Source organism: Vigna unguiculata, chromosome 8 (assembly GCF_004118075.2).
Source record: "Vigna unguiculata cultivar IT97K-499-35 chromosome 8, ASM411807v1, whole genome shotgun sequence".
In the NCBI taxonomy this organism is placed as follows: domain Eukaryota; kingdom Viridiplantae; phylum Streptophyta; class Magnoliopsida; order Fabales; family Fabaceae; genus Vigna; species Vigna unguiculata.
Window position 1 is genome coordinate 3,886,503 of NC_040286.1, and position 26,119 is coordinate 3,912,621.

Below are 26,119 nucleotides of genomic sequence, written 5' to 3' on the forward strand. Positions count from 1 at the left end.
ACTATTTTTATGTTCTCACCTATATGCTAACATAGTCACAGTTCTACATAAGAATCTCTTGTACAATTTATTATTTTATGCGTCTGTCACATTTATGCGAGAGGCACTGAAATTGTTATTACACAATTTTTACTTTATTTCCATTCTGATATATAATTTTCATATATATTTCATTATTAAATCCCAAACTTTAAAATAATAATTCTTTAAAACAATTTACATAAATAGATTTTAATATCTTAAGAAATACACTATAGAAAAACATTTTCACTCTCTATTTTACATTGAATGGCAATACATCACACTCTTACGTAGTTTCTAATGTTTAAGTTTCTTAAAGTTAATTATGTTTAACATGATACATTTTTAATAGCTTTCTAAAATTTAGGCTTAGGTTGATTATAGGACTGAAATGAATTTTTGTCATATAATTTAAAAGAAGAAACAAAAAATGACATTACAAGACAATTCTTAAATCATAATCAATTTTAGTGACAAAAAATTGTTAGTCACTATAGTAACCAATGTAGTTACCAATTTACAAAATAAAAAATATTGGTTATTAAAACAGTCATTATTATAAATAAAAAATTATAATTGGTCGATAAATTAATCATAATTAAAAACTAATTTAGAAACTAATTCTTTTGATAGTCAAAATCTTGGTAGTTAATGTTTAGTAACTAGTTTATAAACTAATTTATTTGGTAGTCAAATACTTAGTAACAAATTTAGAGACCAAGTATAATTTTTTATTCACAATTATAACTATTTTAGTAACTAATAATTTTTTGTTTTGTAAATTTATATCTAAATTGATCATTGCACTGACTAACAATTTTTTGTCACTAAAATTAATTGTTAATGAAGAATTTTCTTGTAGTATATTAAATTGTAATAATGTACGTAATATTTAAAGATCATATATAAAGTAATTATTAATAATATAAATTAGAATTATTCATATAACTATATCATCGATAATTGTTTTCCTCATAAAAACTGTAGCTTTAACTATTATTTTTATTTGTTTATTAATTTTCTGTAACAGTTTTCTTTTTCTCGTTTCTTAATTACTTAAATGTCACATAAGCTACCTCAAGAACCTTAAATGACACAGAAACATTTTCTTGTTATTGCTTCTGATAAACATCGTGATTTGTGCAACGAAATTGATTCTATTAATTCTAGCCATGCACTTTCGACTTAATCAGTGTCATCAAATGTGACCTTCACATAACAAAAAAAAGACTATAGGATGAACAAAGAAAAGTTTCTTCTAACAATACAAACATAAACATGAAAACATGAAAGAGATTCATAATTTAATATTTTCCTCCTCACATGTGTTATTGATTCTTTCTTCAGAGGATTTGTGTACAGAGAAAGCATCATCAGGATTATCAGCATTAACGTAAGAAGATGAATGACTAGAAATTGAGGAAGAGGTAGGTTTTCTAGGATGATATGCTGAGATTTTCTTCCCTTTCTCCTCATAGATCACAACATCATCTTCTTCATCAGGAACACACTTTCCACCAAGTATAATCGTTTTCATCCACACAGAATCATCTCTCTTCAATTTCTCTGTCGTCTTCATACACACAGAAGAATCACCATCATCTGTTTCCACCTTCGAATTCATCAACACAACCTCGTCATGGTCCACTTTCACCTTCTCTTTTGTCTTCACCAACACACCCTCTTCACTTTTCAATGCCGCTTTCTTCGGTCCACCCTCCTGATCCCAATTTCTTGCCACTGAAAAACTCCTCGGCATCATCCTCCTGCTCAGATTAAACGACAACCTTCGTTCAGAAGTTGCTCTTTTCACAAAGTTAGGGTTCACTTGAGGGTGCTGCTGCAGTGCTGGGGGAAGAGGTAACACCTTTACCATCATCTCATTGTTTTGTGTTTGTGTTTGTGCTCCATCTGATGTACTAGGTTGTTCGTGTTCTGACGAGGTTGTCGGTGGAGTGGTAGATTCGTTCAGAACATTTTGTTCTTCGGAGATTGAGGGAGGTGGTGATGTTTTTTTTCGAACAATGCACAAAGCTGTGATTATAGTAATGCTTGTGGCCAATCCAGCCATGAAGAATGAAACATAAAGAAATGGATCTATGAGAGTGATGTTATTCTCATTAGGGACTATTCTTCCCATAACTTTGGAATTTGATCTCAGATTTCTTCTACCAGTGTAGATCACTATGATCTATGCTCTTATACTCTCTTTTTCCATCATCATAATAATAATCATAATAATAATAATAATTATTATTATTGTAATGATTTTGCTTCTTTCCAAATGTTCTGGGAACTACTGTGATACACAGAAATAGAATTCATGAAAATGAAATGTGTTGCAACTTTGTTTTCCATTGGCCTAGTTGAGGAAAACCGAATACGATTGCTTGAATATAGGAACTGAGGGGAAAGAAATGAAAATGAAAACACAAAGACTAAACATAGAAAGCCTCTTTCATTGGTTTAGGTTTAATCTAATTTCTATTAATTAACATTCCAAATAAAATTAAACTCTTTGTATTATTCTTATGTGTCATTCACAACTTGCATTTTTTATTTTTTTGTTGGCACTTTATGTAAATAATATTCCCGAATTATATATATAATTACTTTTCTTGTTTAGGAAATTTTTAAACTATGTTGCTTTATTCTTAAGTAGATTTTAATCAATAACTAATTAAGTTAATTTTTCGATTAATATAAATAAGATTAGTGATAAAAAGAAGTCAGTTTTTTTTTTAAAAAAAAAAGAGTTAAATAGAAAAGATGATGTTTCGCACTCTTGCATTTTTTTGTATAAGTCAACATTCCAATGCTTTTGAAAAGTTGCAAATACTACAAAACGTTCCTCCATAGTTGACAAAAATAAAGTTTAGATTACGTCATGGTTATGTTTAAGTTTTTAATAAAATAATGGCGTTCATATATATTTACTAATTCAAAATAATTTGACTTCTTTATACTAATACTTTTTTTTTTCCTTTCCGTCTTCTATCTATCTTTCCCATTAAACACAAATTTGTCTCTTCTTCATTTTCACTTGCATTGTGCATGCAATACATGCTCTTTTTTTCATATTAATTATAATTCTTTACTTTCTTAGTTTCTTCAAGATTTTGTTTCAATTTCAACAAAGGATAGTAAGGTTTAATGTTTCTTTGGCTTATCATGTGAATATTGATAATTAATTGCTTTCTGTAACTCTTCTTTAGGCCAAAGACTTACTCTCACTTTTGTTCTTGTACTTAAAAAATTTAGAGAACTTCTTCACTACTAAATTTAGATTTTCACATTGTCCATATCTTTTTATTCTATACATTTCTCAATTTTGTTGCCATCAACTTTAAGTTATGTTATTTTTCTTTTCTTATTCTTCTTCCTCCTTTAATCTTCCTAATTCTAGTTCACGCTTTCTCAACTTACCAAACAATGTGGTCATGTCCATCACATATAGATCTCTTTACTTAAAAATAACAATTACTTTTTGTTGTCATGACCTATTCAAGTTTTTTAGAATTTTGATATTGAGTTCTTCTTTATCAAAAGTCTTTCTAAAAGCAAAAAAGTAATTTATTATATGACTTAACCCATTTTTAACATCATAAATGTTTAATCCTTATAGCATCCTAAACATCTCATATTCATGTATGATTATATTGTTCCTTCTTTGTTAGATTCTTCACCCCTTTCAAGAGTGACTTCAAACATTTCTTTAACTGAAGAGCATGTTGAAACTCCATAAAATTCAAAAAGAGTTAAAGCAAAAATATAGTATCTTTAACTCTTACATCATAATGTGCCCTTTTGGTTTCATGAATCCATAAAGAAAACTCTATAGAAACTACAAATTTTTCAACAACTTTAGTTGGTTCAAAGGACAACAATTGCATCCCAAACTCCCTTATTAACATATCCAAAAAAATAATCATCTATTTCTCCAAAAAAGATAACTTTAACGAGTGAAAATAGAATATTTGTTTATGGATGCATCATCAGCAAAATGTTTGTGAATAAATAGCATTTTGGATCAAAATTGAATAACTTTCAATAATACGCTCTATATATCAATTGTTGGATTGAACATTGAACAAAAAGTTATAATTGATAGTTATAATCATGACACAACTTCATAAGATTCCAGTATCAAAATTTACTTGTGACTTGACCTACAAAAGCAAAGTCTCTCATCATCCATATTAAACCCATCACACAATCTTGTATAAGAGCGAGTTAGTTTGAGTTAAATTATATCAGTATAAAATATTTAAGGGTACCAAATTACATTTTTTTTATATATAAACTATTTTTTCTAATAAAATAAAAAACTTTCATTTCCTTTGTTTAAATTATTTTCACATAGTGATTCACATACTTTTCAATTTTTAATTTTTCTAATTCATTGAATTCAATGGATTCTAATTTATCTTCCAATTCAAGATACATCCATAAAATTTTTACAAATTTTATCATATGAAGTAGAAAACACAAAAATCCTTGAATTTCATAATTTAAAGTTATATTAATTTGAGAGAAAATATGATTAGTGTGTTAATCTCATAAGAGAATACCAAAATCATAATTAAAGTTAATACTAATTTGAAAGGAACATTGTAATAGGAGAATCATAAATCTAACATACTTAAATTATAATAGGATACTAATCTTGATTAATGAGAGATATTGTGATAATGTGTTTCTCAATATCTCTATTCTCCAAGCTCTGTATGTCGATTTATCTTTTATTTATTTTTTTATTCTGATCATCACACTTTCTTGATGATTTACTGAGAAAGAATCTTATGCTCAGAGACAAAACTATAATCTCTTTTATTAACTAATATCCATCAAATTAATTTTTATTTTATATTTTAAACAATAAAGATATATAAATAAATAATATATTATTTTATAAATAATATATACATAAAATAATGAGAAATTATTTTAAATTTACTATAAATAATATAACAATATATAAATATAATTTTAAAATAAATAAATATACACATAAAAAATAAAATTAAATTTTTTTGGAGAAGTCGTGACTTTCCTATATCATAATTAAGTTCCGACATTGATCACATTGGATCGTGAAGTAATTTAACTCGATGAACATCATATTATAGTTAGATGATTAATAATTAATATATAAAATATTATAAAATTTATATAAAATAATAATATTATTAATTATAATAAATTACTTAAATATAACAAATTCAACAAAGAAAAAAAGTGTGAATAATTAAAAAAATGTTAATAGATTTTTAATTTACATTATTAATTATCTTCTACGATAAGAATGTTAATTTCTGTGATAATTATATTTAAAATATTATTTAAAGTTAATTTTAATTGAACAAAAATTTAAAAAAATCAATAAAAGAATAAGAATCCAATATATCTTTTTATCTATGATAAACTATTAAAATTTACTTTTCGTTGATATATTTTAACTTTTTCATTAATAATAAATTATTTATTTTGTTTTTTATCCTAGAGTGTAATTTAAAACATTATATTTCACATAAAAAAATTAATATAAAAAACAAAAGTAAAGAATTTACTACCGACAAAATAATTAAAAATATATATAAGGAAATAAAAACAAATTCCATGATTTATCAAGACCTAAACCATATTTATTTAAAAATAATATAGATTGCGGCCACAAACATTGTAACTTTATTGAAATCATGAAACAAATACCATGGGTTTTAAATAGCACCAACCATCAATTTTAAAATTTTATACTAATACAATATCCATCACATCATTGAACAATCGCAAGATTATTCAGCTTAAAAAAAAATTCTAATCTCTTACCTATACTAATTGCCACTAGAATTAATTCTTTTCATTTTAATTTTTATATATCATTATTTAAACGAATTATCTATATTTACTACTTTAAAATATATATATATATATATATATATATATATATATATATATATATATATATATATATATATATAAACTATTGTATCGCTCTTTGTTATAAACAATTGTTGTCTTTCTTCATTGTTATTCCAATGGTCTTGGATTGCCCCTGAAACAAAATCATTATCATCATCTCCAACATATTCTTCAATCTAACACGGAAAGAAATGGAACAAGGTTTTCCCAAAAACATGTTCAAGAAGCTCTGTGTCTTCTGCGGCAGCAACTCCGGTAACCGCCAAGTTTTCAGTGACGCCACCATTGAACTGGCCAATGAACTGGTCAGCTTTCTCTTGCAACACTCTCTTTTTCTTCTTACCTTTCTCTATTTGTGATAAAAAACTCATCTTTTGCCATAAAGGGCATTTGGGTACGTAGTTGTCAGAAAATGTTTTTTTCTTTCTTTCTCTGATTTTTTCTTGATAACAACCTTCTGCAGGTACATTTATTGCTCTGGATTATTGGTTTCATTAAAAGATAAAACTTTGATGCATTTCTTAAAGAAAAACTCAGCACTTTTTTGCCTATCAACATTGAAACTTTTACAATCTGTACATGTCAATATAAATTACAGAAGTAAAACTTCAACTTTGATTAAAAGGTTTAAAGTTTTGTGGGGTTTTTTAAGTGTGCTTGACTTTTTGGGGCGTCACATAATGACAAAGTGTGATGTTCAAAACTTGGTATTTTTGTTTTCTAATATGTGGAGGGAATAATAGAGCTTCACTTTTGTCTTTATCTGTGTTTTGTGTTTTATTCTGGGGAATGAATTACAGGTTAAGAGGAACATTGACTTGGTGTATGGTGGGGGAAGTGTTGGGCTAATGGGCTTAATATCCCAGAGAATGTATGATGGAGGCTGTCATGTTCTTGGGTATGCTAAAGCAACATACTTTGTTTTGTAGTGTCTATCATGGATGCTCTATTCATTCATTATGCAAACCTGTTGTTATTGGTTTAATCATTTTGTCTCACTCTTTGTTTATTTGTCTTTTCCCTTATTTCCCCCCTCTCAACATATACAGGGTTATTCCAAAAGCTCTCATGCCTCTTGAGGTATTTGTGCTACTACCTGTTCAACTGTTAACTTTAATATTCTGTGTCAGATCAGATTACTTGTTTTATTTTTATGTGTACAGTTAAATTGAGCATTGGAAATGAACTGCTTCATTTTTGATATTGGTTTATGTTTGGGATTAATGTGATGATTTGAAGTCAAAGAGTCCATCTTTTTGAAAAATTAATCTGAACTGTGGAGTCAAGAAATTAGAAAAAAGTTCTTGTATTTTGGAGTCATGGGTTATTATTGTGTGCTAAGATAACTTTTCTTAGAGTCTGTTTGGTCACAAACTTAGAATGGTTTTCAGAGAGCTTCTCTGCTGAAAAAAAAAAAAATCCTATATTTCTTGTTGAGAAGCTCTTAAAAGCAGTTCTAGCTTATATACAAATAAGCCATTAATAGCTCTTCACTTCTTTTACTTTGTATAATGACTTAGTTGTAAGTTGTAATTGGCTATTTTGACAGATATCTGGTAAACCAGTTGGTGAAGTGAGAATTGTTTCAGATATGCATGAGCGTAAAGCTGCAATGGCTCAAGAAGCTGATGCATTTATCGCTCTACCTGGTAGTTACAAGAACAGCTTTCAAATAGTTTTTAAAAAATTGATGATTTCATATTATTCATATTACTAAGGATGTTCCTTTATATACTGAAATCTACTATTTTGGTGTACTGGATTTATGTACTGAATGCATAGTAGTTACTGTTTCTTTCTTATATCTCTCCTTGACTTATAATTAGGAGGATATGGAACAATGGAAGAGCTGTTGGAGATGATAACCTGGGCTCAACTTGGAATACATAAAAAACCGGTAACCTGAATGGTATAAAATCTTTGGCATACTAATATAATCATATGTTAACTCAGTACCATCCTGCACAGGTTGGTGTACTGAATGTTGATGGCTACTACGACTCGTTGCTTGCATTATTTGACAATGGTGTTGAAGAAGGCTTCATTAAGCGTGGTGCTCGGGATATTCTCGTTGCAGCTTCATCAGCCAAAGAACTTATGATGAAATTGGAGGTCTAGGCCTAACTGTACCTTAACATGTGAAAGAAAACATCAGTAAATGTGTAGTACAAAAAATGCATTCATATTGCAAACTGATGAATGGTATATTGATATACTAAACTCGTGAGAAAAATTAATAAACATGTTTGATGGTACAGTATTGGAGTTCTGCTAAGGCTGTTGTAAAATAATCAGCTAAAGAGTTGCCATTGGATGCTTAAAATAGACCATTGACATAGAAGCTTTAACTTTCTATCTTTCCTGACTTTGGTCGGAAAATAGATTGGAGCTCATATTTTGTTCCATATTTCATCACTTTCAAGGCATTTGGCTATGTGATCATTGACAAATTGGATTTTTCTGTTTTCAATCTACTTGTAACCATATATAGTATAAGTATCCTCTCTGGCCATATTGCAACTTTCAAACTCTTAAAAATAGCTTCTATGTAACATTGGTTTTGAAGTGCTGCATTCTTTCTTTCTTTCTTATTTTTGGCCTATTTTGTGTGAACGAAATGTTTAGACTGGTAGACTACTGTTACCATGTTGATAATGCTAAATTCACTTTTTTGCAGCAATATTCTCCTTCCCATGAACATGTAGCCCCTCATGAGAGCTGGAAGACAAGGCAATTGGGTAATTATGCAGGACAGGAGAATACAAAATGAATCTTTGATTGGTTGAAGACATTTCAGAAAACGTTTTTGATGCAACTCTTCATTACTTGAAATGTATAAAAGGGCTCCTGTGGATGGGGCCGTGTGTTTTTTGTTACTGTGCATCATTTCATTTAATGGTCAATTGAGTCACTGTGAGAAAGTCATATTTGCTTGTTACATAACACTGTTTAAAGGGTAAAAGTGCATTGAAATTGCAAATAGATGATGGCTATTTTATGGGCTAGCATGAGGCTCCACTATGCAGTGCCAAAATTTGACAATGTAGATGAATCATGGACAATCTACACTTTTTGTGAAACCTCAAGACTGTACTTCATAATTGACATTTTCTATGGTACCATAGAAGAAACTAGGGTCATTTATTTCCTGAACAGGCAACCATTATAGTTTCTTTTCTTTTAAAAGAAAAAACCACCTCTAGTTCATTTTCTTCTCTTTCTGGGCAGAAAAGTCTTCAAATTTCGACCTATTAAAATGCTAAAAGGATGCTGCTAGGATAACTATCGCATAATTTTGGTTTAACTAAACTTATATCTTTGGAGCAAAGATTTCAATGTACAAGTTTAGATTGTTAAAAAATCTATCCAGAAAAACAGTTTAGATTGATAAAATATAAATGGTGTTTCTGACTATTGCATTACTGAACTTACTGTGTTTCCTCTTCTTTGTGCTTGTCATGGTGGGCCAATTGTTTTGGCTAAAGCACAAAATTCAGTGGAGAAAGCTGTTACTTCCTAAAGGAGCACCTTTTTCCACTTATGCTTTCGTTAACCCTATAATTTAGACATGTGCAATGTTTCCAAAAAGTTTCCAAAAAAAAAAAATACAGACTTGTTTTATGAAAATGTTTTCCTCTTTTCTTAGTTGTTCAATTTTGTAGTCAACAAATCATGAGATACAACAACATCTAGATGAATTATCACATGTTGGAAATCAGAACTTTCACTCCTTAAATTTACCTATATGAACAGTTGTTTGGAAGTAATTTGTTAGAATAAATTCTTTCCATCAGACTATTCTAACAAGTAGAAGTAACAGCAACACATTCTCCTATTGATAAACATATATTGAAAAATACATCATGTAATTTTGTTACAACATTTATTGATAAAGATACAAATTTTATAATTTCAAAAAACACAAGAATAAACTTTTCTTCATCAAAATATGTTTCAATGCAAATAAAACAAATTATGTACTCCCAACTTGGTATGCTATCCACATCACTGTCGTATACAATCCTTGAAAACAAAAGAAAAAAAATTAATGGAAGTTCATGAAAAGTTTCTACAAGGTGGCCTCAGAAGTTAACACATATTTCATCCATAATGTGGGAATCGTAAATGAATGATCACACTAAAATATCCTCTGATGAAGCAGCCACTGTACTCGTACAACACACCCTGCCCGTGTCAATCAGATTAGAAAGGAACTTAATGCTCAGACATTCTGCTAAGGATGAAGGAACATGACCCAGCACATGTCATCTCAAGCTTTTTCTTTGGAAGATGATGATAGTAAATGATTTAATGTTGCTGCTTGAATGATAGCACTTGGACTTGGTTCCCTAACCCGGGAAGAAGTGGTTCTTCTAAGGCCAAAATTCTTATCCACATTGCTTCTTCTTTGTCTCGAAGAACATGAAAGAAATCTCACTAGCCGTGTTGAACCAACAAGTAAAATCACACCCACAATAATAAGTAGCCTGCAGCACAGTGTTTCCATATGTATAAGAACATGAATATTTTCATTTTTGTTTGAGAAACATGAATTACTAGATATTAGAGTCTTAAAATAGTTTCAAATCCATTGGTAACATCAACAAAGATGAGAACCCCAGTTTCATTCTTGTTTTATGAAATGAGGAGGAAATTGATAAGAACCATTAGAGAATCACAACAAAAGCTAGTTGTAGCTGTCGGAAGGCATAAATCCCACCTCAGAATCCCATACTCCCAATGCAGGACTTATACCTTGCAATTGGATCCTAACATTGTTGTAGTTAAAGAGACTTAGTCCTTATATCTAGTCATTGAACCTCATAATACTCCAAAAGCATGAATATTATGGACTTTTTCAACCTAAAAGATCAACTTGCATACCATTCCAAAAGCATGAATACTCAGGTACTCCTGAGTTCTCTTTCCTTTGATTAGCATGCATATTTATTGTGTATAGAGAAAAAATGGAAGGTATGCATTTTCATTTGCCTTTTCCTTTGTTCTGAAAGAAAAAAGTAACCAATAAAACACAAGGCATAACATCTTATATTACCATCCAAGAAGAAGTGCGAGGCGAGCTTTCGGTTCTGAAGGAAGTCGCTCACCCAAAGCAAACATCCCAGCAAGTACACCAGTCAAAATTGATGCCACAGCTGCACATGTAGAAACTACAATAGCCCTCCCATGCTTTAGACCTCGTGTCTGCAGGAGAAGGGAAGATAGTGATTATTTAAAGAGTTTATCATCTCTGAAATTGGCACTGTAGAACTTGGCTTGGATAAGCTCCTCAGTGGTTCGAAACAGGTTAATTTCCCTCCATGGCATGCCTCAAGGGTGTAACGGTTCTTGTGATAGTAGTATATAAAAGTGCTCTTCAGAATACCTGATAGTAAAAGCCTGTGCCACTACAACAGACACTGATCAGGATGCACAAAGGAGCCAACAGCTTGGGAAAACCTTGATCAAGGAATAGAAATCCCATCTTTGATATTACAGATGACATCCTGCATTTAGGTGTAAACAAATGTAAGAGTTATGTAAATGTTCTGTTATCTGTCATGCAAATAGCAATAGTGTTCAATAAATCTAAATTTCTAATTAAGCTTGAGTTTAGCCATAATTTCAAGTTTTTAACGATAAAAAGTTAGGTTTAGTTCAAAATAAGATGTGGAACTTAATAGGAAATAGATTTTAAACCAAACTCATCTTTCTTATATATTGTCACTTGGCCTCATCTCTAGTTGATATGGGATTTCTAACACACCCGCTAACGCCAAAGACTAGACATCTCAAGCATGAGATTAAATATTAATGGGTGGTTTGATGATGACTCGATAGCAGGTGGTACGATAAGCCGCACAAACCTCACTAAGATAGGCTCTAATACCATCTTAATAAATATACTTTAAGCTCAACTTAACCTTACAAAATTGGCCTATAAGGTGATAATTGCATCTACTTATATCTTGTTATTTGGTCTGATCTTTAGTCGATGTAAAATCTCCAACAAAATGTCAAAGCACAAAAGTGTTGGATGTTATCAATCCCTTCATAACACATATATATTATCCTTCTAACTGCGTTCCTCACTTTTCTCTCCAAAAAACATTTTTTTATCCCAAAAATGAAACTACCAAGACACACAAAAATAATAATACTAAACTCCAAACCATGTAACGCTTAATTGTTTGCATCACACAACTGTTAATTCAATTGTCAGAAGTCATCCTGGTCTTAAGCAGTTGATGTAGAAGAAAAGGGGAGAAGTATCTGAAAATGAATGGAATACACAAAAAAGAGTGAATAAGGAAACAAAAGTACCCAAACAAAATACCAGATTCCAAGCCATAGATGATTTCCTCAACGACATCATATTCCATCTGTATAACTTAAAAATGTCAAGTGATAAAAGAGCACAAAACAACATGGCTCATAAACCACCATTCGTTGGTGTTTTAGATGAAAATAAATAGGTAAATCTAAAGGCTTTTCAACATGGATAAATCATGAATACCATTTCTTGTTCTCTTCGTTGACTCTTGCATATTCGAACCCATCCATTAAGCAGTATCTGCACAACTTTTTCTAACAATTAAATTAAAAACAATGTCTCGAAGGCAGTAATACCACTTGATTGCACAGGTGATTGGTGAACTCATAATCTCATACAGATAAATCATTAAATCATATGCAAACCATTAATAAATTGCAGTGTAAAAAATAGTCTTCTAAAAATTCTATATCAGCAAAATGCACTCACATTGTATTGACTTAGCAAGGAAGTTGGTGACTATAACATGCATAGATTTCAAGAACAAAAGAGTAACTTCTACTGAAAATGACTATGAAAATTTGATTACCTCACAATCAAATAGCAATTTTACTTCAAAGACATATATAACATTATCCATTAAGGACGGCATCAGAATTCAGCATAGATGCACCAGATAGAGAGGAAAATAACATCTCGTGAAAATAAGTGGTAAAAAACAGTTTATCAAGTAATCAGATGACATTTTTCTCATACAAATAAGAATTGTGATTTTTAGAAATATATACAAGTTCATGCATGGATTATATGCGTCTTATTAAGCATGATACTTGGCATTTATACACATTAGACTCAAGGCGAAATGTATGTTTGGCATCCACACCATACATAGGCTTCCAATTAATACTAGAATACCACTATGCTTCTTTCACAGTGATTTCAAGTATTTCCTCACAACATTGTTACTATATCAAAATCAAGTGATATATGAATGCTAAATATCTGTGATCACAAAGGCACTTGACTATAAAATAAGTTGATTCATAAGACAAGGTACCTACAAACAAGATGAAAACAACAAATGCCAACGCTGGTATGCGAAAAATAGATAGAGCAACCACCTCATGCTTCTCACCTCCAGCACCAACTCCTAAACATAGAAAAGCGCAAAACATTTAACCAATTAGTATCGCATAAAAACAAAAACACATTAACACAATGACCCTGCAACACAAACTTAGATTTCTGAGCAGCCATGTAATAAGAAGGAGGAAAACTCCAGAAATTTTCAGTCCATTGCTCAGGTGCACAAGACACAGGAGTTTAATACAATAGTTCACACAAATAAATCGTACAGCAAACACTTTATTCTATGTAGATCTGAATTCTGAACTACCCCAACAGCTAAAAAAATCATCTCTCAATCAAAATGAACAGAATGAACAATAAAAAAGTTATAATTTGTTTTCCTGATTTCAGTCCACCCTTTTATTGCAAAGTTATCCCCTTCCCCTCCCATCAACCTTGCTTTTCATGGAGTTCAAATGAAGCAGATTAAGGTAAACAATAAACAAAATGCTCTATGGTAAATATAAACTTACTTTACCTATTGTGCCAAAACCTGCCAATGTAATGCCAACCCAATCAACAGCATTCATAACTTCCTTGAGATAAAAATGGGAAAAAATTGATAGAATTGCTAGTCCACAGCCAGAAACTGGTTGGATTACAGAGACCTATAACATATTTAACATAAGAAAATCACCACAACATTGCCAAAAACCTAAGCAAAACACTAGATGAGAGGATTACAAAAAGCCCTTCAAATTGAGTGTCAATTTTTTTCCTTCACCACTTACTGGAGCCAAAGACAATGCCCTTAACATCAATAATGCCCCAAATATATCCACTAGAAAACCTATCACCCAGGTTCTGTTTGAAGCATAAGACCTTATGACCTGCAAACACAAAGGAACCAATAACCAAACGTTCACCACAAGCCCACATAATCTTAAATGAAAAAAGGACAAAGAAGGTAATCTTGGTATCCATCCATTACCATTCAATCATACACATTGATGGAAAATGTTAAATTTTACACCGACAGCAAATAAACGCAGCAATAGAAACTAACAACAATTTCAAAAATTCAAAGACACCCACATGCTTCAAATGGCAATTTATTCAAAAAAAGGTGAGATCTTTTAGAGAAACCAAATCATACCAATTTAAAACACACAAAAAATGGAACTTTAGACATGCCTTGAGTTTGAAAGAAAGAGGAGGAAGAATGATAGTGCCCTTCTTCTGAAGGATCTTTCCAATGTTGTTGCCGGCGGTGGCAGCCACCGTCAATAGAATAGATTCCCACATGCCACTGTGTAAAAATCTTTCAACTTTCCTTCCTCTTTGTTGCACTGTTGCTAACTCCTTCGCGATCTGTTGGACTGTTACTATCCACTTCAAGTTTCAATTTGTTCTGTAACCTAAGCTACCAATTACACTATTTCTTGTTAATATTATTTAATATATCTATTAGTGGTTGGATTGGATTTGATAAGCTTAATATATAGAAGATGAAATTAAAAAATAATAACTTTTTCCCAATTTTGTGTTGCTCGTTAAATCACAATTTCTTTTTATCATATTTATCTCTGTTGAATAAAATTGGTAAAATTTAAGCCATCTTATAGTATAAAGTGTAAGTCTAGTTAATAAGTAATGACATATATTTTTATAGATACCTTAACAACCATTCATGGAAATTTGAGAATTAAAAATTAATAAACTTTTAAAATGAAACACTACAAAATAATTATAAACGATCAGGTTGGTGGTGAGGAGTGGTCCCATCCATTTATCTTAATTTGTTTTTAATAAATTATGATCATTATTTCCTGTTTTATAAAATTATATGATTTTAGTTTCTTATTCAGATCTTTTTATTATGAAAAATTATTGTCATACTCCTTAAACATTACATTAATCATTTTAATTGTTTGAAAAGTAAAGAATTTGCATAATGTTGTGAAATCTCAGAAATGATTGTTATAATTTACTGTATTTTCTTATTGGGGGGTGGAACTAGGAAAATGAAAAAAAAAATAGAAAATGCTAAGAATACAGCGAAAATTAAGAAGAAGAAGAATGGGGTGAAAAAAAAATATGAAAAAGAAAGTAAATGTGGGTAAAGCATTATTTTTTTGGTGAATTGAGGATCTTTTCTAACTAGACTATAATTAGCCTGTGGAAAAAATTAAGAGTTAACTCTTTTTCAAAATATTAGAATAATATATATAATATGACCCTAGTGTGATTTCTATATAATTTTTGTTTTCAATAACTACAAACTTTACTACTCAAGACTAGAGAATATAGTTAAACGAAACATATGTTTATCTATGAACAATTACATCTAAATCAAATTCATACGTACTGATCTATGTAATATATATATATATATATATATATATATATATATATATATATATATATATATATATATATATATATATATATATATATATGTATATATATGTAATATATATACATATATATATATATATATAATATATATATATATATATATATGTATATATATATACATATTAATTATGAATAACTTATGTTGCATAACTTATTCGTAGATTTCATAATCCGTAATTAAATATTATTTACAAGACTTTTGCCTACATTTTTTTTTTCAAAAATAACTAACTTTTTTATTTACAAATTTTGAATATCACTAACGAATTTTCGTCGGAGATAATTATAACTTTTTCAATATCCAAAACTATTGTGTAGGTTTATTTTAATAGTTGACTGAAGTATTTGATTTTAGTTATGTGACTTTGTTGATTTCACACTTTTGTTTTTAAAAAATTAATGAATTACACCCACTATAACAATTTATAGTTTATACCACACTAAAATAGATAACGGCTGAATAAATGTAGCCTAAACATATAATAAACAACATTTCATTTTTATAAATGATGTATAAATATCATGAAAGTCCGTGATTATATAATTGTTGCTTTAAACTGTGTGGGCAAAACTAGTAAAAATGTGGTTTAAAAACATAGGTAAGGTATAAAATCAACATGTAAAACTATTGTCTATTGTGAGAATTTTAAGCAACGGTTTTAAAAATATTGTCATACTAAAAACCGTTGTCTATTATCTATAGCTACACTCACCTATACCACGTCTAAAAAATTTTGGTCTAATCTTTAAACCACGGTTTTTATAATTTATATCATAATTTTATGTCGTTGTCTAAAGTGATTTTTGTTGTAGTGACCGATGTAACAAATAGTTTCTTTTTACATTTAAAATATACTTATTATGTCGATTTTTTAACTGCCATAGTTACAAGTGATATAAATTCTTTAAAATTTTTATAACATTTATACAACTATCATAAAAAATTGACTTTTTATAATGATTAGAGTTTTTATGTTATATAATGTATTATTTATATGATACTTCATATTAGATGTGTCATACAAAGTAAAAAATTTTAATATGCTTAAAGTTTTAACCATCATAGAATATGATATTTGTTATGATATTTAATGTTATGACGCTCATAGAAAGTATATATTTTTTAATTTCTTGATTATTCATTTCCCTAATCACATAATAAATCCTTGTATAGTAATCATAGTTTATGAACTCAAAATTTCAAATAAAATCTTAATGATTTATTACCATACATGATCATTTAAAATGTTATACTATATACAAAATTATTAACTTTAAAAATGCTAATGTCCTAACATGATCATTACACTAGGTACTTAAAAGAAATGATGTTCATTCCTTTTGAACCTTTTTTTTACTTCATCTTTTATTGGAGAAGGATCATTGAAAATCTACATAATAAAATATTTAATATAAAATTTACATCTAGATATTTAATATATTTGAGTTAATTGTATATGATCTCATTTGATGAGTCAATAACACTTCTGAATATGATTGTATACATGTGTCTTATCCCATAATATCTACACTTATAACTTTTCAATTAAGATAAGTACTACAAGTTAAATAGAAATAATATAATATCATTTATACATTTTAATTGAATAGTAGTAAGATGAACTACTTAGGTTTGATGCAATGATGCAATATATTGTAAGGTTTAATCACACGAAAGGTCTTTGTTTTCGTTACAAAATCTCAATTAGGTGCTCAACTTTAAAATTATCTCAATTATGTCCTATTTTTTTAAAATTTGTTCTAATTTGGTCCTTTCCGTTAGGGTATTATTGATGACGTTAACTATGTACCACGTGTCAGCTCGTGATTTTTTTTTATTTTTTTTTTACTTTTTTTTTCTTGAAAAAACAATTGACACGGGTCAATTACGATTTTGTCATGTGTCAGCTTGTAATTTTTTAACTTTTAAATTTAAAAAAATTGTCACGTGTCAAAATATGATTCTGTCACATGTCAATTATTTGTCAAAAATCTCGATTTGATTCCTGTGTTTGTTATTTTGTCTCAATTTAATCATAATCTCTTTTTAAACTGAAGTAATTTCATCTCTTCCAAATTGAGACCAAATTTAACTTTTATATAAATATTATAATGATATTTTTATTATAATAAATATTTTTAACCAAATTAATTTTATTTAAATTTACATTTTGCATTGAACTTTATTTAAAAAAATTGTTTTAATAATTTCTAAACAACTTACATTTGAATTTAAAAAATATCTATTATAATAAAAATATCATTATAATATTGATATAAAAGTTAAATTTGGTCTGAATTTGGAAGATTTGAAATTACTTCAGTTTAAAAAGAGATTATAATTAAATTGAGACAAAATAACAAATATAGGGACCAAATCGATATTCTTCACATAAATAATTGACACGTGACAGAATCATATTTTGACACGTGGTAGTTTTTTTTTAATTTAAAAATTATAAACATTTAAAAAATATTAGAAAAATCACAAGCTGACACGTGACAAAATCCTAATTTGACACATGTCAACTATTTTTTCAAGAAAAAAAGTAAAAAAATAAAATTAAAAATTAAAAAAATTAAAAAAAAAACATGAGCTGACACGTAGCACACACTTAACGTCGTCAATAATGTCCTAACACAAAGGACCAAATTGGAACAAATTTTAAAAAAATAGGACCCAATTGAGATAACTTTGAAGTTGAGGACCCAATTGAAATTTTGTAACGAAAACAGGGACCTTCCGTGTGATTAAACCTATATTGTAACTTCTTTCTAATATCAAAGAGATAATACTTGGGCATCTAATATCAAAGAGATAATACTTTTATAGAATGAACATAAGAGAATCACAAGAGGTTGTTGAGAAATAAATACTATCAATTTGTTAATTGTTGGAATTCCAAATGTGAGTCTAAGTTCCAAATTGAGTAAAAATGAGAAAATTGAGCATCATATAAGGATGAAAATCCATAAATTCATTGTCTTAAAGGTTTTGGATTAAAAGTGGTGTCAATCTTTTATGTGTGGGTTGAGATCAGTTTCATTAGTATTTATCTCTTTGGTGATTTTCTCTCGAAAGACCTGACACTAATGACCCCTACAACTTAAAATAATATTACAAACAAACAATATTTTATTTTACATAAATGTAACTTTTATTTACATGATTAGCATGATTAGCATGATTTTTAAAATAAGTCAGAATTCTGACATTTATTTTTGTATAAATTATCTTTCAAATTAGTCTGAATTTTATTTTCGGGAAATCGAATTCTGATTTGGGTTTTCTTATTATTATTTTTAATAATAGAAGGATAAAAGAAAAAAATATTATATATAAAAATTATACTAAGTTAATTTAGTAATATTGTAAAATGCATAATTACTTTGTGAAATAAATTAATTTAATTATTATTTTGTTGTTAAAGGTTTATTAATTAGGCATTGATGACTTATAGTTAAAATTTGATGTTAAAATTTATTGTGTGAAGTTTTAAATAATTAATTTTGTTTTAAATAATTATTATTATTTTGATTTATCATACGGGAATAAAAATTAAGAATTGAAAAATGTATAAGAATGATCAATATAATTCATAAAAGAAAATATGTTTTATATATATTTTTCCTTTTAAGTAATTAATTGAAATATATATATATATATATATATATATATATATATACTTTTTATTAAATTCTTTGTGTTTGGTTTATTTTTTTGTAATATATTTGCAGCTTTAAAGAATATTAAAGAATATGTAGTAATGAAATTGAAGAAGTTTAAGTGAATAGAAAATATATTTAGTGAATGAAACTCGTTATATCTAACATAGTTGATATAATTCAAATTAAAATGAAACTGAAAAATTACATAAATGGATGTCTAAATTTGGATGTATCCAATAATTGATATAATTGACGTCAAATTATTATTTTTTATTTTATTTTTAAAAATAATTGAATTCTACAATTTATACAACAATAAACAAAATTATACAATGCTTATTTAAGCCAATAATTCCAATTAAATATCCTTTCCTTTAACAACAATTTTTCAATCAATTATTTATTCTTTCATTTTCAAAATACAATTTTTAATAATCTATAAATTACATATCAAATAATAAGAAACTTAATTTATTTAAAAATATAATGATACATTTTTTGATATTTAATTATTTCAAAAAGTTAAATCAACTAATACATTATCAATTAATACATTAACAATTATTAAATTAACTTATTATAATTCTTACATTTAACCTTTTTTCATTCTCTTATAAATAATTAAAACTAAACAAAAAATAATAATTTTTTTCTTTTTTCCTTCTATTTTAAAATAACGAAAGCTAAAAAAAATCAGCTCAGAATTCGATTACTCAGCAACCGAATTCTGACTAGTTTTAAAATCAATTTATGAAAAAATAAAGGTTAGAATTTGACCCTAAAAATCGAATTCTGGCCTATTTAAAAACCATGCTAGTCATATAAAAGAAGACACAGTATACTATATGGAAAATATATATATATAAAAAAAAAAAAAACCTGTGCTACTTTCGAAAAAAAATCCATGTCCGTATAGGTTAAGTTCTGATAATTGTTTTCATTATACCAAGTGGCTAAAAAGTACTCGGATGTGGTTGCAAATGAAAATATGATTTATTTTTTTATTTCAATTATATTATTAACAATAATTTTTAATTATTGTAAATTTGAAAAAAATATTAAATTCATATATCTTTTAATATAAAATTTGAGAACTAATTTGTCCACTCAACAAAACTAAATTTCGTGAAAAAGGACAATTACAAACGATTTTTTTTTCACCATAAAAGTTTGAAATGGTTAGAAATATGAAATTGGTGATATATATATATATATATATATATATATATATATATATATATATATATATATATATATATATATAAAATTTTTAAGTATAATAAAAAAAATTAAAATATCAGTACAATGATTTTAATTTTGTTAATTTTATTTGAATTTCAATAATAATTAAATATGTATTTGAATTTTTTTTTTATTAATTTACGATCTTTAATCATTTCATTAAAAGTAACATTAAATTTTTGTAATAAGCACATGATAATTACTAAATACTAAATACATATTTAATTTTATTAACTATTAATACGAATTAAACCTATACTCAAATAAACTATCATGTTAGAAATTTTCTAAACATATCTTCTTCTTTTCATATTAGAGGCTAGAACAATGAGAGATCTGAAAGCAGTGGTCAACAGTTCAATGTTGACTATAAACTGTTCATTTTTTTCTGCACCACATGTTAGAAGCAAATAAAACAAACAATGTTCTTGCTAGATATCATGTAATTCGGCTAATCACATACGATCCAGATAAACACCAAACTTCATTTTTAATTTTGAATCAATGTTACAGAAACATGTCCTTGAATTATAGTACAGGTCCTGTGTGTTCTTATATTAAGCTATGAACAAATTCTTAAAACAGTGTTTGTAATTTAATAAAGTAAAAGGATTAGACGATATATATATATATATATATATATATATATATATATATATGTATGTATGTGTGTGTTAAACTGGTATTCAAGAACACTTCATGAATTTAACAACAGAACACTTTATGAATCCATTAGACTGGTATTAAAGAAATGAAAAACAAGAATAGAGAAGATGACTGAATGAAAAAGAAGGTAATAATTAACATGAACTTTAATTATAAACAAACTGAAGCCTGATTAATGTGATGAATAATGATAAATAACCCATAATTCTGGTAAATGATGAACAGAAAACTCAGATAACAGAAAATAGAAGAAACAAGTGATGATAATGAATCAGCAGCATCCATAAACCACTTGCCAGTACCTATCTTTGAGCCACCTAAAGCTCTTGCTGAAAGAGCCTTTCACTTTCCCTTCCACAGAGTACATTTTGTAGGTTGCAACCCTCTTCTTCCTCTGAAACTCAGGATCAGAAAGGCTCCAAGGTTTGGAAATGGAGGTCCTTGACATGCTTTTTCCTTTCTTCATCTTCAACTCCTTCTTGTTTGAAACCGTTTCAGCTTGTGGATAGGAAAGAGACCTTGATCTTGATGTGTTGTAGTTCAAATCTTCCATGGAAATTCACCAGGGAGGAAGAACAATACTGGGTTCTCTCTCTCTCACTCTTAAAGCTCACACCTTTCTTATCATAATTTCAGGGAAAGTGAGTGACACTGTGGGGTTCTCCAACAACCCCATATGACCTATGTTCTATCATTAAGGTTGGACCTTGGTTGGCATTGTTTCACTTTGCTGTCTTTTTTTTTTCTTTTTTTTCGAGGTGATAAATATGTTTTTGGTGTCTTAATTTTTAGTAAATTTTGAAATTAGTTTATTTCGAAACTTTAGACTAATTTAGTCCTTATGTGGATTTAGTAAGCATTTTAAAATTGTATTTGAATTGTTTATATTGTTTGACATATTTTTGTTTTAATATTAAGTCAAATACTATTATGAGACGTGCTTGAAATGTCAAATAAACTTAACAAAATTTTATTAAAATAACTAAATTTACGTATTTCAAAAAATGAATGACTAAATCAATTCAAAATTTTAAAATAAACTAATTCCAAAATTTACTAAAAGTTAAGGACTAATAACATATTTAACCCATTTAAAACAATTACACAATACTTTCATTATATATGCATAACTTATCCGACTATAATATATGCTCTGTATATAATTCATTCATTTTTCTATATTCAATACTTATAAATTAATTAATTATCTTAATAGGATTTTTTTTCTTTCTAATTATGCTAACATATCCAACTAAGATTGTTCTATTGTTCATTCATTTTTCAATATTCCATACTTATTAATCATCTTTAATGGTTTTTTTTTTCTTTTTAATTATGAATCTGTCAACTTCTTTTTAGATTAAATAATAATACCTTTAATTGAGACAGAAGATGATGATACACAACTTATTTTATCAAACATCTATGTGACTTTATCTGTTATATTATTACCTTTTAACTTTTTATTCTTCTTTAATGACTTCTAATAAGGATGTTTAATCAGATATGAGACTGCATTATTCTTTCCAAATAAAAAATAGAACAAAGAATTTGACTAAAAAAAATCAAATTACAAATACTTCAACAATTTATAAACTTTTAAGAATAAAATTTAAATTTAACTCAATTTTATAATTGTAAAATAAGATTTTGCATGTATGTATTATAATTTTATTATATATATATATATATATATATATATATATATATATATACTTATTTATTGGATTTTTTTCAACATGTTTGTTTTGTTTTGGTGATTAAAATGTATAATTTACTTAAAATACATTTTAGTATATCCTTATTTTTCTCAGTCACGTAACAAAATAAATTTAAAATCATATCAGCACCCATTTCAAATATAGTAATAAGGGTTTTTTTTTTTTATACTGATAATGTATAAAAAAAAAAATTCTTTCGATTAATGTGTAATCATGCGACAGAGGTCTTTGATGTTTTTTTATTGAAAGTGCTCAAATAAATTATTTATATTTATTTGTTATTAATAAAATAACAATTTCTTAAATTTAAACAGTACTAAACATGGTATATAAGTGATCATATCATATGGCGTGTTTAGTGGGAATCATTAGTGTCCACTGAAAAATGAATAAATAAATAAATAAAATTTTTGGAACATTTTGTTTTTGACTTGGACAAAAGATTCCTGTAAGATAATTTGTCTGCAACGAAGTTTGCACACATCAGACAATTGAGATCAATACAAAGTGAAAATCACTTTTTTTTTCATAGCAAAATTTTCAACTTCATGCATGAATTTTTCAAAAGTTGGTATATAAAATTTGACCAAAGTCTACGACTATATCTTAACTTTTGATGTGATTTAATATTTGATTTTGAAACTCTGTGACAGGATCAAGCAAGAAAAGAACATGGAAAAAAAGTTAATACGTAATATGATGCAAATGACATTAATGAATAATACACTATTTATATTCAAAATATAAAACGGAAAATATATAAATTGCATTTTTTTCATATACTTTTTTAATTGTTTTAGCGGTAATTACTTCACATCTTTTATTTTTTAAACTTATGTAAGGATATGAAAAATAGTACTTTAGAATTGACTTAAAGACACAATTATTTTAATATATAAATTAAATAAAAATTTATTAAATAAGTTTCATTATTTTTAAATATATTATCTTTTTAAAAAAATTTCTAGAATTTTCTACCTTCTCTCTTATCTGTCTTACTTTATGTTTCTCTAATTAAAGATATGAAACCATCGGAATGATCTATGCGTAATTCAACCAATCAAGTTCTTATTTTGATTAAGTAAATTTTTTACTCTTTTATTTCTTGGTCAATTAAGTTTTTCTCTTGTATGTGAGTACTTTTTGTTTGTATGTGTCATCTAAGTCGTCAATAAAAGTTTTTACTCATTGTAATGGTATGGTCTGATCATATTTATAATGTTTTTATCTATAAATAGAATATTTTTTGAGTTTGGAAGGGTTGAATTGTCTAAGAGTTCTTTAAACAATTTTATCATACAAGAGAAGCTAATTTTAACCGATGCATGTTAAATTGTTTAATTATTGTTGTAAATGTTGAATTTTGGGTGTTTCGAAATTGTGAATTTATGATCTCATTGATCTGTGATAATGAACCGTGTGGTTAATAGTCTTTAGTTACAAAAAATTCATGAACCAAACAACCTAACTAATTCTATCAACCGAGACTTTTGAGAAATAATTTGGAACATTATTCTTATATTTATAAAAAGCATAGCATAGAGGTTGGTTGGAAAGAGAGTTCTTATGGACAACTATGCTTACAATTTATTTTTTAATTTAGTTCTTCATCAAAAGATTTTTTTTTTCTCTATGACTACGCAGCTAATTCCTTCATTGGAGACTTTCATTTAATTACGTTTTTTATTATTAGATAAAGCATTGGCATTGTTTATATTATATACTCAATATTTATTACATTGTTTTCTTTATTTGAGTATAATTGTAAAATTTATTTGAATTGTGATTAGAAGAGAATAATCAATACTCTTATTATATTATATTATTTATACCATACTACACTATTGTATTATATATGCGTGACAACTTCAAAAATAAATTTATTGTGTTGATGAGATGACTCACCGAATTGGTACGTTAGATAAAATAGGATAATGAATTGAATTAATTACTCGAAATACTCCAACATTTATAGTTGGATAGACTAATTTGTTAGGTTAAACAAAATTTCTTCGTGAAAAAATAATGTTTTAATTTCATTGTCGTAAAAAGATATTTTTATTAATAAAAACTTAAAAAGAAAAGGGAGTGTAGTTAGTAAATAAAATCTGTAAATAGTAATAAGGAATTTGAAAGTCCAATGTTTAACTGTTTTATTGGATTGAAACTCCACTAACTTAAAAATGTAAAAAGTGTTAATTAATCAACAAGTTGGCCAATATGAAATTCACAAATAGTATTGTCCTTTCTTTCTGTACTTCAACTTTCTTAGCACTCAACTTTTTTAAAAAGGTTTAATTATGCCTTTAATTCTCATTTTGGAATCAAAATCTTAAAATGATACCCAAATTTTTAAAAGTCTCAAATTGGTTCCTTTTTTAGTTAAAACGTCTCACGTTTGCCCTTTCCGTTAAGTCAAGGTTAACGTCGTTAGAGGGAGTGCCACGTGTCAATTCCTTGATTTTTTAATTTTTTTTGAATTTTTTAATAAAAATAAAAAAAATTGTCACGTGTCAAGCTGTCATCGTGCCACGTGACAGTGATGTGGCAGTGACAGTAACACGTGTCAGTATTACGTCAGGTGTCATTTCCTTAGTCTCAATTTGGTCCCTTTATTTTAATTTGTCTCAATTTAGTCCCAATTTTTGTAAAAGTTAGCAATTTTGTCCCTCTCCAAATTGAAATCAAATTTAATTTCTATATAAATGTACACAAATATTTCCATAAAAAATGATATTTCAAGTAAATATTTTTAACCAAATTAAGTTCATTTAATTAATATTTTACATTGAACTTTATTTAAAATGGTTTAAAAGTTGTTAATAGAAAATAATGTTAATAGAAAATAATTCATAAATTAACTAGTTCATGTAACAATAACACACATATAAATTTAAAATTTGAAAACAATTTTAAGTAAAGTTAAGTTGAATGTGAAACATAATTTTAAATAAACTTAGTTATGTTAAAAATATATAATAAAAATATCAAATTTAATAAAAATATTTGCATAATCTTTATATAAAATTAATTTTTGTTTCAATTTGAAGATGGACAAAATTGCTAATTTTTACAAAAATTTGGATTAAATTGAGACAAATTAAAACAAAGGGACCAA

At 27.3% G+C, this 26,119-nt stretch overlaps 2 protein-coding genes across 7 annotated transcripts; one reads left to right on the forward strand and one right to left on the reverse strand.

Annotated features, from left to right (window-relative positions):
- The first annotated feature begins 6,035 nt into the window (after positions 1-6,035).
- LOC114194490 (cytokinin riboside 5'-monophosphate phosphoribohydrolase LOG8-like) lies at positions 6,036-9,070 on the forward strand. The gene is made up of 7 exons (XM_028084750.1): positions 6,036-6,248; positions 6,744-6,841; positions 6,993-7,023; positions 7,493-7,592; positions 7,770-7,840; positions 7,912-8,055; positions 8,621-9,070. The coding sequence occupies exons 1-7, from the start codon at positions 6,135-6,137 to the stop codon at positions 8,711-8,713; spliced, it is 651 nt and encodes a 216-aa protein (XP_027940551.1). The 5' UTR covers positions 6,036-6,134; the 3' UTR covers positions 8,714-9,070.
- Positions 9,071-9,778: 708 nt separating this feature from the next.
- On the reverse strand, positions 9,779-14,724 carry LOC114194489 (probable magnesium transporter NIPA9). Of its 6 annotated transcripts, none has more exons than XM_028084748.1 (9): positions 14,480-14,724; positions 14,077-14,175; positions 13,824-13,953; positions 13,353-13,367; positions 12,461-12,531; positions 12,268-12,326; positions 11,330-11,450; positions 11,000-11,148; positions 9,779-10,430 (listed from the first exon to the last, which is right to left on the reverse strand). In XM_028084748.1, exons 1-9 carry the CDS (start codon positions 14,588-14,590, stop codon positions 10,214-10,216), a joined length of 972 nt encoding a protein of 323 aa, XP_027940549.1. In that variant the 5' UTR covers positions 14,591-14,724; the 3' UTR covers positions 9,779-10,213. The 6 variants fall into 6 exon arrangements, with proteins under 6 accessions (XP_027940549.1, XP_027940547.1, XP_027940546.1 ...); XM_028084746.1 differs by having other exon boundaries at positions 12,461-12,517; positions 13,339-13,367; XM_028084745.1 differs by having other exon boundaries at positions 12,461-12,517; positions 13,279-13,367.
- Positions 14,725-26,119: the final 11,395 nt, after the last annotated feature.

Excerpts from the sequence above, each read along its gene's own strand:
- LOC114194490 (XM_028084750.1), top strand. The coding sequence starts at position 6,135 with ATGGAACAAGGTTTTCCCAAAAACATGTTCAAGAAGCTCTGTGTCTTC. Across the intron at positions 6,249-6,743 it reads TTGAACTGGCCAATGAACTG|GTTAAGAGGAACATTGACTT; the intron begins GTCAGCTTTCTC and ends AATGAATTACAG. Across the intron at positions 6,842-6,992 it reads GGAGGCTGTCATGTTCTTGG|GGTTATTCCAAAAGCTCTCA; the intron begins GTATGCTAAAGC and ends CAACATATACAG.
- LOC114194489 (XM_028084743.1), bottom strand. The coding sequence starts at position 14,590 with ATGTGGGAATCTATTCTATTGACGGTGGCTGCCACCGCCGGCAACAAC. Across the intron at positions 13,368-13,823 it reads GGCAGGTTTTGGCACAATAG|GAGTTGGTGCTGGAGGTGAG; the intron begins GTAAAGTAAGTT and ends TTCTATGTTTAG. Across the intron at positions 11,451-12,267 it reads GAATCTGGTATTTTGTTTGG|GATGTCATCTGTAATATCAA; the intron begins GTACTTTTGTTT and ends ACCTAAATGCAG.